Source organism: Myxocyprinus asiaticus, chromosome 49 (assembly GCF_019703515.2).
Source record: "Myxocyprinus asiaticus isolate MX2 ecotype Aquarium Trade chromosome 49, UBuf_Myxa_2, whole genome shotgun sequence".
NCBI classification, from domain to species: domain Eukaryota; kingdom Metazoa; phylum Chordata; class Actinopteri; order Cypriniformes; family Catostomidae; genus Myxocyprinus; species Myxocyprinus asiaticus.
Window position 1 is genome coordinate 18,481,531 of NC_059392.1, and position 14,999 is coordinate 18,496,529.

The 14,999-nt window shown below is 38.7% G+C and overlaps 1 protein-coding gene across 10 annotated transcripts in view; it reads right to left on the minus strand.

The window, feature by feature from the left end:
- The window catches only part of LOC127438127 (phospholipid-transporting ATPase IF-like), a 105,590-nt gene that overhangs the window by 69,249 nt on the left and 21,342 nt on the right, over positions 1 to 14,999 (minus strand). For 9 of the 10 annotated variants that reach the window (XR_007896653.1, XR_007896650.1, XR_007896651.1 and 6 more), the window contains exons 2-6: positions 13,106 to 13,222; positions 12,848 to 12,937; positions 9,559 to 9,639; positions 9,313 to 9,420; positions 6,049 to 6,177 (exon numbers count right to left, since the gene is read on the minus strand). Coding sequence is in view for 6 of the 10 variants with exons in the window: in XM_051693437.1 (XP_051549397.1) it covers positions 6,049 to 6,177; positions 9,313 to 9,420; positions 9,559 to 9,639; positions 12,848 to 12,937; positions 13,106 to 13,222 (525 nt within the window). In the remaining 4 variants the exon portion in view is untranslated. The remainder of the gene's footprint in view (positions 1 to 6,048; positions 6,178 to 9,312; positions 9,421 to 9,558; positions 9,640 to 12,847; positions 12,938 to 13,105; positions 13,223 to 14,999) is intronic. The other variant, XM_051693441.1, reaches the window with a different exon arrangement.

Below are 14,999 nucleotides of genomic sequence, written 5' to 3' on the forward strand. Positions count from 1 at the left end.
TCATGTTTGAAATTCTATTTGCTGATGCATCATGGAAGAACAAGTCTTTTTATTTTTTTTATTTTATTTTATTTTTTTTTACAAAAATTGGATTGATGGACAGCATTATTTTAAAAAGTTGCAAGGCACTGTATATAAATGTGTGTGTATGTATACATATATATATACACATACATATAGCCAGCCGTGTTGCGCTAATGAAAAAATTAACCACAAAATTCTTCATAATTTCTAAAATATGAAGCCCTTTGTAATCTTTATGTGCAAAATGCAGCACATGCACATCTACTGTGTTAAAGTTACAGAACAGAATTTCATAAAGATCTGTATATTAAAACTGCAAAAAAAAAAAAAAAGAAATTGAGAAGTGGTTTTGTCTTGTTTTCCTGTAAAATTATCTAAACATTCTTAAAACGTGATTTATTTACTTGTTTGGAATAATGTACAGATTTTGCTATTATGGAAAAAAATTGGTACTTTTATTCACCAAAGTGGCATTCAACTGATCACAATGTATAGTCAGGACATTAATAATGCGAAAAATTACTATTACAATTTGAAAAAAAAAAAAAAAAAAAAAAACAGAACTTCTTAAACTACTACTACTTAAAATCCTCCACATGCAGCAATGACAGCTTTGCAGATCCTTGGCATTCTAGCTGTCAGTTTGTCCAGATACTCAGGTGACATTTCACCCCACACTTCCTGTAGCACTTGCCATAGATGTGGCTGTCTTGTCGGGCACTTCTGATGCACCTTACAGTCTTGCTGATCCCACAAAAGCTCAATGGGGTTAAGATCCATAACACTCTTTTCCAATTATCTGTTGTCCAGTGTCTGTTTCCTTGCCCACTCTAACCTTTTATTTTTGTTTTTGTTTCAAAAGTGACATTTCTTTGCAATTCTTCCCATAAGGCCTGCACCCCTGAGTCTTCTCTTTACTGTTGTACATGAAACTGGTGTTGAGCAGGTAGAATTCAATGAAGCTGTCAGCTGAGGACATGTGAGGCATCAATTTCTCAAACTAGAGACTCTGATGTACTGATCCTCTTGTTTAGTTGTACATCTGGCCTTCCACATCTCTTTCTGTCCTTATTAGAGCCAGTTGTCCTTTGTCTTTGAAGACTGTAGTGTACACCTTTGTATGAAATCTTCAGTTTTTTGGCAATTTCAAGCATCGTATAGTCTTCATTCCTCAAAACAATGATTGACTGATGAGTTTCTACAGAAAGCGATTTCTTTTTTGCCATTTTTGACCTAATATTGACCTTAAGACATGCCAGTCTATTGCATACTGTGGCAACTCAAAAACAAACACAAAGACAATGTTAAGCTTCATTTAACGAACGAAATAGCTTTCAGCAGTGTTTGATATAATGGCAAGTGATTTTCTAGTACCAAATCAGCAATTCAGCATGATTACTCAAGGATAAGGTGTTGGAGTGATGGCTGCTAGAAATGGGGCCTGTCTAAATTCGATCAAAAATGACTTTTTTCAAATAGTGATGGTGCTGTTTTTTATATCAGTAATGTCCTGACTATACTTTGTGATCGGCTGAATGCCACTTTGGTGAATTAAAGTACCAATTTCCTTCCGAATCTGTACATTATTACACATTTTTGGCTGCCAGTGTGTGCGTATGTATGTATCCATGTATGTATGTATTACATACTACTGAATTACATATGGTACACTGAAATATTATTCTGATTAATATTTTATTTTAAAACACTGAAACTCAAAATCAATTATTGTAAGGTGACATTGTTTTTTGTTGGGACATATTTTTATGAAAAACAAAACTTTTATATTTGGTCAAGCCACATTTTGCTGCAATAACTGCTTTAAGACTTTTGGGGTTCATATGTACCAGCTTTGCACACAGTGATGAAGTGATTTTGGCCCATTCTTCTCAGCAGATTTGTTCTAGGTTGTTTAGGTTGGTTGGGTAACACTTGTGGACTGCAATTTCCAAATAGTGCCACAGATTCTCAATAGGATTGAGATCAGGACTTTGACTGGGCCACTGTAGGACATTTATCTTTTTGTTCTTGAGCCACCCCAATGTTGCTTTGGCCTTGTGCTTGGGATCATTGTCCTGCTGAAAGGCGAATTTCCTCCCAAGCTTCAGTTTTGTTTAGCAGACTGAAGCAGGTTCTCTTGCAGTATTACTCTATATTTTGCTCCATCCATTCTAACAAGATGCCCAGTCCCTGCTGATAAGAAGCATCCCCACAGCATGATGCTGCCACCACCATACTTCACTGTAGGGATGGTGTGTCTTGAGGCATAGGAAGTGTTAGGTTTGCGCCACACATAGCGCTTTGAATTTTGGCCAAAAAGCTCTATCTTGGTCTCATCTGACCACAAAACCTTCTCCCACATCGCAGCTGGGTCACTCACATGCTTTCTAGCAAACTCCAGATGTGCTTTCAGATGGTACTTTTTGAGTAACAGCTTCTTTCTTGCCACCCTCCCATACAGGCCAGAGTTATGTAGTGCTCTTGATATGGTTGACTGATGAACCATCACTCCACTCCCAGCCACTGACCTCTGTAGCTCCTTCAAAGTGATTATTGGCATTTCTGTGGCTTCTCTCACAAGTCTCCTTTTTCTTAGATCGCTGAGTTTTGAGGGACGGCCTTTTCTTGGCAGTGCATGGGTGGTGTGGTGCATATTCCACTTCCTGATTATTGATCCAACTGTGCTCACTGGGATATCCAAACATTTGGGTATTATTTTGTACCCTTTCCCTAATCTATGCATTTTTATTACTTTATCTCTAACTTTTGTGGAATACTCTTTGTTCTCCATTTTCCTTCAGATCCATAGCCTGACCAATGATCCTTCAACAATGGTTTTATCCAGAAAATGTGATTGCAACTTTAATGATTCACAGGTGGATGCCAATGGTAAAGTAATTGTGTCCTCGTTAGGCAATTTCTTTCATCGGTGTAACCTGGCAGCTTTCACAGCACAGGGGTTGAATACTTATGCAAGCAAGATATTTCAAACCAATGTCACCTAACAATAATTAATTTTGAGTTCCAGTGTTTTAAAATAAAATATCAAACAGAATGAAATTTCAATGCACCATTTTCAATTCAGTAATATGAGATAATTGGTCAGGGGTCTGAATACTTTTGCAAGGCACTGTATATATATAATTTGTATTCTTTTTTTTTAACTATTGGATCTTGGGTACAATATATATTATGTAAAAAAAAAATAAAGTTAATCATTTATTTTGTTTATACTACAATTACTACAATACAACCACAAAATTCTTCATACATTTCTAAAATATGAAACCCTTTGTAATCTTTATGTGCAAAATGGAGCACATGCACATCTATTGTGTTAGTTACAGAACAGAATTTCATAATGATTTGTATATTAAAAGTGCAAAAAATAATTTGAGACAAGTATTTTTGTCTTGTTTTGAAAATTATTTTTTTGCAGTGCACTGCAATGGTTGAAGCTCAGTTTCATGAAGAATTACCCAGTTACCATGGCTCCATTTTATTGCTGTTCCCAGCACTTCCTTTCACAAGGCGCAAAACAAAAAAGGAACAAAATGCCTTCTTTAATATATGCATAAATATGTAAAAACAGCAACCAAACTGGATTTAAATAGCGAACAGGTAAAATATCATGATCCTGCTCTGGCAGCTCTCTCCCTTCTGTTCTCTGTTGGTGTGTTTGTCTTTTTTTTTTGCTTGAGCACATGTACAGTATCTGTTTGTTTGTTCCAGCCATGTGCTCCCCTGAACCCGCCTGTTTGTTTCCATTAACCATGTCTCCTCATCTAGTCCTTGTGCAGTCCTTATTGTGTTAATTGTTGTCACCTGTTCCTCATGTGTTTTCTTCACTATATATTGTGCTTCCTTCCCTCATGTGTTTGCCAGATCATTTTGTTTCGTAGTGCCAAGCAGTTCGCACTGAGTGTCTCTTAGTTCAGTTTGTTTGGAGTTCTACTCGTTTGATCTTTGTATTGTGTCTGTTCCCAGATTCCCACTTATGTGTGCCTCCCTACCTCGCTCCCTTTGTGGTTCCCTCTCTGGTGTTCAGTCATCTCCGTCATCCAGCATTCCATGTCAGCTGTTTTTTTATTCCCAATAAACTGTCACTATCTGCTACGTCACTTTTTGGGACCTTATTCCCTGCTACAGATCCTGACATTATGATCTGGCCAGCTAGGAACAAGCCACAACGATGGCCATGTTTGATGACTCCCCCCATGTCTGTGGACCCATCTCATCACTTTTTTACCCCCACCCAGCGTGTCTGTATGGACCTAGCCAGTCCTTCACCCCCGATCTGTTTTGAAGTGGATCCCTACACCTGTGAGGAAATTTTGGCCCGGTGTGACCACTGTCACCATATCCTCTTTCTCACCGAACAACAGAGGGTCTCACATCAGAGGTCATCTGCCATAGAGTGCCCTGCATCAGCACTAGTTTACTCAGTCCTCCCAGCCCCCCAGCCTCTGATGAACCAGTCCCTGTGTGGTTATCTAAAACCCCTTTTGAAATGCCTGCCCTTAGATCGTTGACACATAAGTTGGAACAGACCTCTGCTCTTACTGCAGCCCTCCAGTCCACCCTGCTAACTCCAGAGGCAGCGGCCGAGTCCACAGTTGACTGTCAGGATGCACCTATGTCCGCCATTGACCGCCTGGAGGCCCCTTGAGTCAGCAGTTCTTCCTTCTACTCATAAGAGGAGATGACCAGAGTGGGACCCGAGTCCGCTGCAGCTCCCCTGGTGACGCCTGTCCTCACTGCAGCTACCCAGAGTGGGCCTGAGACTGCTGCAGCTTTCCTGGAGTTTGTCTCTTCGCCAGCGGTTGCCATGTGTGTCCCTTCCACAGCAGCTGCAGACCTCCCCCAGTTGCCCTTTCCATTCCCTTGCACTCACCGCAAACTCATTCCCCTCCCCAGGGGCCACCGTTGACTCGGAGCCTGCCGCAGTGGCCGGCACTGTACCATGCCACTTCCCAGAGGTTGGTCCAGCCCTTTATTTGGTGGCAATTGAGCCAGGTATGGTCCCCTGTCTGCCCCCCTCTGACCCCGCTCCCGTCTGGAAGCTGCCTGACCCCGCTGCCTTCCCAGTGCCACCTGACCCCACTGTCATCCCAGTTCCCTTACTTACCTCATTTCCTACTACAGATACTTACATAAAGAGCCTTGAGTGAAAAAAAGATTTTGACTACATCATTGTTGTTGCAAAAGCTAATAAAACAAGTAACAAGGAAAAAGCAAAAAGTGTGATCAGCCACTTTACACCATCAGGCTAGCAGTTCTTAGCACAGTGAGGAATGGTTCCAGAAGCCTTTCCACTTGTGCATGGTTAGGCATGGCACAAACATAAACTGTTCTATGAAAACGGTTTATATTTGTGCCGTGGTGGAATGGCTTTAGTCCGTGGAGACTCCCGATTGTCAATTTGCCAACACCAAGGTAACTCATTTGTTTCTAGGCAGCTGGAACATTTTGCTATGGTGAGGTTAATAAAATCTACTAACAAAAGTGTATGTTTGGTACATCATGATTTTATGATGGTGGTTTAACTAGTATAATAGATTATTTTTCAACACGCGTTTTTCATCAGAAAGGTAGACTACACTAGCTAGCTCATTAAAACTCATAAAATATATCATTTTATTACTCTTATAATATTTTATCAATAAATGTCCTTTTTAGCTAGTCTGGGAACTTATACATTTCTGTGTGTTTGTCCAGTGGCATTCACAACCCCTCAGCAAATGATGGTAAAACTCTCACCTTTTTCTCTTTGCTTTCCTTTTTGCAACATGGAGCTTTTGCAGAGTAAAAACCAGGCGGGAAAGTAGTCCTAAGAACTGGAATATGCAATCATCCTCCAGAGCGCAATCATTCCAATGTTAACCTCTGACGCTGTCACCAACTTACGTATTTGTTCCGTACATTCAAGCACCACAGTTGAAAAAAGAAACCGTAAATTTATGGTTTCGCAACGAGAACCGAAAAGCAGATTTTAAGGCTAGACTGTGTTGTTTATAAGCAGACCTTCAGGTTAGTCTCTCCATCCAGGCTGGCAGTGGTGATGTGGCAGGTTCCTTCAGCACGGTCTGATGATAGAAGCACCAGGTCTGCAGGAAACGTCTCATCTTTGGCTACTCTCACAATATCACCTACCTGCACACATGCAAGAACGGCCTTCAGTATGTGATATAATCAACCATCATGACATCATTAAAGGCATATTCTGAATGTTATTTGTTGCTACAGGCTGGTAGGATGCTTTATAAATGTATATGACATGTATATTTCCTAGAGCTGTCAATCAATTAAAATTTTGAATGTAATTAATTTCATGCTAATTCATAGTATTTAAATGCATTTTTCAAGAATCGAAGATTCAAATACATTAAATTATTGTGATGTCATTTACTTTGAGGTGCTTTGAATGCTCTTAGATGCTGGATTCAGGAAATGTGTTGACAGCACATCCTGAGGCCATTATGTTAACTAAAAGGAGTGCAGTAACATTAGAAGCACATGGGTGTTTTTATTATTTGAAAAAATTGTGTTGATGGGTTCTAATATTAGGGCCCTATGGTTTCCACGTTGCAGAAAACACAGATGGAATCGCGGAATCTACACATAAAAACAGAATTTACTTATAAACACGGAATCTCGCGGAATTTGCATATTTTTCTGTGTTGGTATTCCAAACCTAAGTGTTTCACATATCTCACGATAGTGTAAAATACTCGCAAACATAACCAGTCAGAGACTTTTGAATCTTGCTCAAATATGGCCAAATGAGTCAATGTTGCCTAGTAACCATGTCTCGAATATTCACGTTCACACGTGAATTGCCATCATAGATAAGAAATGTCTACACGACTTGCCTCCGGTAAGACAACCGCATCTAAAAAATTAAGAAACTAATTAAATGCCAAGTACTGGGTGGAACAATATCCTAATGACTACTATGAGTCTGGCCAACAGCTTTTCGGTAAGTTTTGCCAACACACTATGACTGGACTCGTAAAGATACGTGCAATGACCAACTAAAACCGAGAGTCCATCTCATGAACAAGGCGAAATCAACTACCAGTAGCTCAGCCCTCCAGATTTCTATCGAAGTTACCTCATCATCAATAGATGTTAGATGTGAGTTTGTAGAGGATTTTTTTGCAATGTGTGAAAATGAAGATGCGTCCCTTTCTAGTGAAGCATTGCAAACAGGGAGACGCACTCCCAGAAAACAAAAGTAGCCTGAGACAGATTCACCTGCCATGCGTCTTTGACCAACACATGCAAAAAGTGCTGCAAGAGATCCGTGGAAAGAAAAACTTCGTTGTTGTCGATGAAACCTCAGACAACTAAGATCGGAGTGTCCTCAACATTGTAATAGGTGAGTGTTTATTAAATTAGCATTGGCTTTTATTGTAGTAACTCGATTGTAGGTTTAACAATGGCTAGGTATTCTATAACTTTGATTTAGCTCACTGCTGCTCGTAATTCATGTACATTTCTAATATTAACACCTAAGGCACATTAGTCTATTTGGAAGAAGTATTATAAGTAATTTTCCTATTTATTTTCTATTAGGTACTGAAGGCAAATACTTTCTAACCGATGTGATCTTCATGGAGAGCTGCAACTTTTCATCATTTTCTCAGGCAGTGCTGCAGTCTCTCCACACCAGTCAGGTGAACTTAAATGACATTCTGGCAGTGGTAACTGACAATGCATCATATTGTCTTAAAGCCTACAAAGATGTATTGAAGGGTCTAATGCCTAACAGTGTGCATGCAACCTGCTTGTGCCATGTCATCAATTTGGTGGGAGAGACCTGGCAACACTACAAATACTTCAGCGAGGTCACAGCTTTAGTGATGTGGGTGAAATCTGCTTTCTTCAAAAAACCTGCAAGAAAGAGGAGATGGCTGTGCTTTTTGACAATGAAGGAGGCTGTGAAGCCCAAGGTACCTCCTGAGCTGGGAAATACAAGATGGAATAGCTGGTTCGAAATAGGTTCAGTACCATGCTGACCATGTCCATCTCTACAAGGAATTTTTTATGGCTGAGAATTCCTCTGCTCAGGCAGTTAAAAACATCCTTGAACTGCTTGATACAGATGACAAGCTAGAGGCCCTGCATGTGAAGCAGACCTTCATCTCTGAGGGGTGTGGCAAACTAGTTACAGCTCTGAGGGTGCTTGAGGTCACCCACTCTCCCACAGCAGTCTCTGCTTATAACATCATGGAGGATCTTGGTTCCTACTTAGTTAATGGAACAGCCAAAACCCATGGCTTTGGGGCCAAAACTGATGAGCTGCTGAACCAAATGACCATGCAACAGAAGAGGAATGTACTTGATCACCTTCATGATGGATTTCACATTGCATCTGAAAAATTTTCAAAGCACTGGGATGTCCATTCTGCCAGAGAGATCTACAAGATGATCAGAGTGTTTGATCCCAGACAGGCACCTGCGCTGGTGAGTTATGTTGAGGCCTATGGTACTCTGTGGGCTCTGAAGAGCCCATCTCCAGAGCTCAGTGAGGAGTGGGTTGCATATCAACATTGTGTCCGAAATGAAGCCCTCTCAACTTCCCTGGACCTTGCTGACTACTGGAAAGGCACAAGCCAACAATTTCCAAGGGTTGCAGAAATGGCCATGTCCTACATGTATTTTCCAGTCAGTTCAGTTGACTGTGATAGGAGCTTCAGCAAGTACAAGACACTCCTCACTGACTCTCACAGAGTCTCTCACTGAGCTCAACACCAAGCGCCTTACCATCATGTACTTCAATGGAGATGTCTGAAAGATGGGAAATGCCCAAGAAAGCAGCACATTTAAAATGAATTAAATAACATTAACTGAGAGCATTGAGCCACCAGAAAGATCTTTAGTTTGAGTTAAATTCCATTTTTAAGCTACACTCTTATTTGTATATTTTATTCGGCCTACAGGCTAATTATTGCAATTTCATTTCTTTTATTCTCTGGTATGAATTATATTTTTGTCCTGACAACTTTTGAAAGTGCTGAGAGTTTACACTATTCTGAATGTATCCACAGTTTGAATAAAAAAATATTGACATATTGCAATTGTTTGTGCACGTAGTTGACTTTTTACAAGAAAAAATTGGTTAAAAATGAAAAATCCGAAACAGATGAAAATAAATCCGAAAAAACTGAATTTCGAAAAAAATAAAATAGGATTTGAGAAAAAATAAAAAAGGATTTCATAGGGCCCTATAATATCTGTGGAAATTATGAAATGGTAAATTAGCAACAAAATCTCACAACTCACTCGGATATTCTTGGATCGGGTCTGGACCAGGCTGCCACTGCGCACGACAAATACTGGCGCTCCATTCACTTCATTGTCAGCTTTGTGCCGCAGCCAATCCTCATATCCCTATATGTGATGGAGAAAAACAGACAAGCAGCTTTTTAATCTCCAATCATACATGTACACCATATTGTGCCAGTCATGATGTGTGAACATGAACTGTCAACACATTAAATTAGACAACAGCAGGATTAATGTGCTCACCTGTTTGATGGCAGTTACCGTGATGACAAAAAACAGAGGAAGTCCACTTGTTATAGGGGAAGTGGGTGTGTCAATCATTAACTAAAGAGGAGAGAGAGTATCTGGTTATACAACAGGGCAGAATTGCTGTATCTGTGTCATTAAAAACAGACAGACAGAGAGATAAGACAGAAAGACAGACAGAAACAGATAGATAGACAGACAGACAGACAAAGACAGACAGAAAGACAGTGATACAGATAGAAAGACAGACAAAGAGACATACAGACAGACAGACAAACAGACAGAGAGAAAGCTGGAGACAGAGAGACAGATCGATAAACCAACAGATAGACAGAAACAGACAGACATACAAAGACGCATAGACAGACGGACAGAGACAGACAGACAGACTGAGAAACACTGCTACAGACAGATAGACAGAAAGACAGACAGACAGATCATTTTGTCAATCATTTTTGCATGTTTGGGTTTGCTGGCATCAGGTTGGCTGACATGTCTGTACACAAATTTCACGATGCGATACAATGCAGAGCCTCACGATACAATGATATGGGGAAAAAAAAGAGCCCACAAATTTTTTTGGCTTAAACATATTCAAGGATTTGACATAAATGTATTTTAAATCTTAAGTGACACAACAGTGTCTGACATTGGCAAAATAAAGCACAGTTCTATAATAAAGTAACTTAAACAACATCACTTCATTTATCAGCAGATTGTTATGAGAAAAACTCACAATGTTCATGTTTTTCTTGAGAAAAATGAGTTTGTCTACATTCAAGTCATTTTAATTTGAATATTGCTTTTCACAATGCACATGGTTTCAAAGCAGCTTTGTAGAAAATCATGCCTTAAATTCTTAAGGCCCCTAGTGAGCAAGCTAAAGGTGACCGTGGCAAAGAAAAAAAAACTCCTTTTAATAGTTAGTGGAGAGAAAAAACATTGAGAGGAACCTGACCTCTGATATTAAGTTATATGCACATAATACAATATTATTTAGTGGTTTGAGCAAAAACCGATCGGCACACATAATTTTTGTGAATCCCCCGGTTTCACTTTGCATGTAAACTTTACAAGCAGTCTTGCCGGCTTATCCATTGTGCACAAATGTTGTGCTCATATCCATATAATTTCGACGTCAAAAGCAGAGAATAATAAGTCTCATGTAATCGCAGGTTTTTTACGTTGTCGTTTTTTTTTTTTTTTTTTTTAATAAACTGGTTTTTGATAGTAATGAGCATCTTGCTGTGCATGTCAAGTTTAGTGTCGACTGGGAGACGCTGGCTGTTAATTGCAACTTGCTACTGCTGTTTCTGGCTCGCAAATCCACTGATTTGTATGGTGATGTCAGTGTAAAAAAAACGACATGTTTGATGTACTGTAAATCCGGGACATGACACTTTTTTGGCAATTTCGACAAGCTGTAACGCTGCAATCTACTTGCCATTTGTCATCGGACTTCGAGTTCTCAACTTCCCTATGTAAACTAGTTGCTCTGTTTTCCTGCGAGTGCTCAGCACCGCCTCTCCACGGAGAAGACTGTTTAGTAGCTCTCAATGTTGCAGTCATTGGTTTTAATCACACTTATGTATTTATGTATCGTATGATACATATGATATCAAATCATGAGCGTAGTATCGTATGATACAATCCGATACGATAATTTTTTACACCCCTAATGTCTGTAAATTATTGATATATCAGTCTGTTTTTTCAGAACATATAATACAGAAAACAATGCTTTAGAATTGGTGTCATAGCGTAGTTTGTCCAGCAGAGCGCGCTCCGACTCCATTGTTTACAGAGCTGAACTGGTGGCTCTGCAGACAGGGCGGAGTTCAGCGGTGTCATCATGGTAAGTTGTTAACTAGTCTGTTAAATGCATACCGGAAACTTAAACAATAACCCCATCATTTTCCCTTTTCAATATAACTAATATGACGTTAACCCTGTCCCTGTTAGCCAGCTATAGTTTGTCAGTGCAGTCAGTAATGTAGCAGATTGAAAGGTAAACATCAGAGCATCTTTTTGCAGCTCAGCAGACAACGGTGTGGTGGTGGACTGTGTCTGCTGAGTGTTGATTTCACGCTGTGTTATTACCTAGTTGGTGAGACACAATGCTGGAAAGTAAAATAAACAACATCCGTCTTTTACTCTCCAAGACAACGAGCTTATAGCTAACTAGCTAATCACATAGCTACTTTCATTGTTGTCAGCTGAGTGGAAGCTAATGTGTAAACATGTATTCACCAAACTGTTTTGTTCAGGATTCACAGTTTGGTACCCCCTTCAACTGAACAATTCCAGTCGTGTCATTTATAAAATTTAATATTTAAAAGTCTGGTTTTCCATCGTAGAAAGTTTCCCCTGAACTTGTATAGCAGAATACAGTGTGACACGGCTGCCGCTGTTTATCTTGACTCGGCAGTATTAATATAGTCAGCATTTGACTATACTAAACAGTAATACTGATGTTTATTTAGCTATTTATTTTATTTTTATTTATTCTTTATTTTAATGGTCAGCATTTGACTGATATTAAACATACAGTGCTGATGTTTATTTAGCTATTTATTTTATTTTTATTTATTCTTTATTTTAATGGTCAACATTTTACTGATACTAAACATACAGAACTGATGTTTATTTAGCAATATATTTTTTATTTTTTATTTTAATGGTCAGCATTTGACTGATACTAAACAGTACTGATGTTTATTTAGCTATTTATTTTATTTTATTTATTCTTTATTTTAATGGTCAGCATTTGACTGATACTAAACATACAGTACTGATGTTTATTAAGCTATTTATTGTATTTTTATTTGTTCATTATTTTCTCAGTGTTCATTTCTTGAATTTGTTGACAATGTATAATAATAATGTTAAATATTCTTTGATAAAAATATTTGTTTAAGAAAACAGCCTTCTGAGTACCTTTGCACATTCATACTGCTGCAAAATCGGTGAAAAATCCTAATAGAAAAGGTCTGTTTTCATTCCAGCTTAAAAATTAAATATATCGGCCACTATATCGGTAATCTGTGAATTTTCCCTCTCTAAAATCGGTATCGGTCGGGCTCTAATTACTTATACTGAATACAAGAAGAGTAGAAACAAAAGGGAATAAAACAGTGATTGAAGAAACAGATTTTAAGCATATGACAGTACTAAGACTGCATGCGATACATCATATCACATATAAAGTACTACATGCTCAAAGCAGTCATCATCATCTTCATTGGCCACACACACACACACAGCTGAGAGCTGGGTCAGGACTTACCTGAACTAAAAAAATGATGAGAAAATAAAAATTGGCTATTCTTCTGAACTGCTCAAACAAATTCTTGGGGACGAAGTTCCATATGGTGTACTACAAAGAGAAAACAATGAGAGCGTGAAGAATTTTACTGTCAAATACACAGGCGGAGTAGGAAAACAGTGAACACGTGACAGTCAAATGACTTCACGTTTACATCTGCGGCTCATGATGGTCTCTTTAAATTCATGGGAAATGAAGAATCACGCTGTTCTCTCTTACCTTGGAGGAAATGATCCTGTTGTCTGCAAACCTCTGAGGAATATAATGGCCATGCTGCGGGAACTTGTTTGCAATGTAAACTGTGCGTGTGTCACTCTGATGTGGAGGGTCAAAGCCCTGAAAGAGATCAGAGACGGCTCAGTCAGTGTGGCAAAGACATTTGCATACTGCACTTCACATTCACACATAAGGACAGGGAACAGGGCCTGAGTTCATTATAGTGCTTGAAAGGCAATCACTATATTCAAATTACTCTATTTATTTTTACTACAACACTTGCAAGGTGCGCAATGTATCGATATTGCTTTTTTTTCTTTACATACTTCCTAAAACTATCTTTTTGCTGCCTTGCAAGCACTGGCATTTCCTTCAGGAAATGCAAATCTAGTTTATTAAGATTAAGATTAATTTAAATCAAGGAGAAATTTATAATTTTTTATTTTATTTTTTGCAAAAATATGGCATATTTAAACCAATTTGTTTTACAATTTTTTTATTTTATTTTGTTTGTTATTAGAACTATTTTATGTATAGTGCAAATTGGTAAACATATTGAACCGTTAGAACATACCGTATCATAGTGTTAATAATAGAAAACTAAATCCTAAAACTAACTCAGTTTGCCAACATGAGTATGAATATATAACATACACACTCACTGAGCACTTTATTAGGAACACTATGTTCCTAATAAAGTTCCCGACGTGGTCTTCTGCTTTTGTATCCCATCCGCATCAAGGTTTGACATGCATTCTGAGATGCTATTCTTCTTACTACAATTATACAGAGCGGTTATCTGAGTTACCGTATCCTTTCTGTCAGCTCGAACTAGTCTGGCCATTCTCTGTTGACCTCTCTCATCAATAAGGCATTTCCGTCCACAGAACTGCCGCTCACTGGATGTTTTTTTGTTTCTGGCTCCATTCTGAGTAAATTCTAGAGACTTATGTGTGTGAAAATCCCAGGAGATCAGCAGTTACAGAAATACTCAAACCAGCCCATCTGGCACCAACAATCATGCCACAGTCGAAACCACTGAGATCACATTTTTCCCCATTCTGATGGTTGATGTGAACATTAACTGATGCTCCTGACCTGTATCTGAATGGTTTTTTTTATGCATTGCACTGCCGCCACACGACTGGCTGATTAGATGGCCATGGCAAGCTTTAATGTGATTGGCAAGCTTTATGCAAATTCCTAACCTTCAAGAAATAAATTTGCAATAGCACCTCCATATCCCAATGTCCATATCACACAGAAATGCTTCCGAAAAATCGGAAGGCTGGAAATCCCTAATCTAGAACTACAAATACAAATATATAAATATTAGGCTACCTAGTGGCGAAATAGCACTATAGTGATAAATATTATGGACTAACAGTAAGCTGAATAAGAAGCATGGCAGATCATCAGCCAAACTGTGCACACATAACACTCAGTAAAATTAATCATTAATTCAGTTTGTGTGGAACAAATTAATTAATTATGGGAGGCCCTTTCACAGCAATTCAAATTGCTTTTGGACTTTATTTTTGGTCTGTAGATGCATGTGTGAAACACTTGCAGTGGGTCTCGTTCACGTATTAAGTTGCGTATTAATGTGTGCACAAAAGTTTACCTTTGTTCTAATGTTGATGAACCCTGATTATTCTAAATAAGGAATTGCACGCCCACAGACAGTAATTAGCATAATATATGGCAATAATTCATAATTTTTTTGGTCACGCCCGCCTTTGTAACTAGAAAAACTTTTGTGCAAACTTACTGATGAATCATGATGTGTGCAAGAACTCGTTTGCACACAGGTTTTGCACACACAACTTATGCAGTAAGTTTCCTCAGATATAAACAACATATAATGGCTTTGGCCTATGAAACACGTGACGGCTCT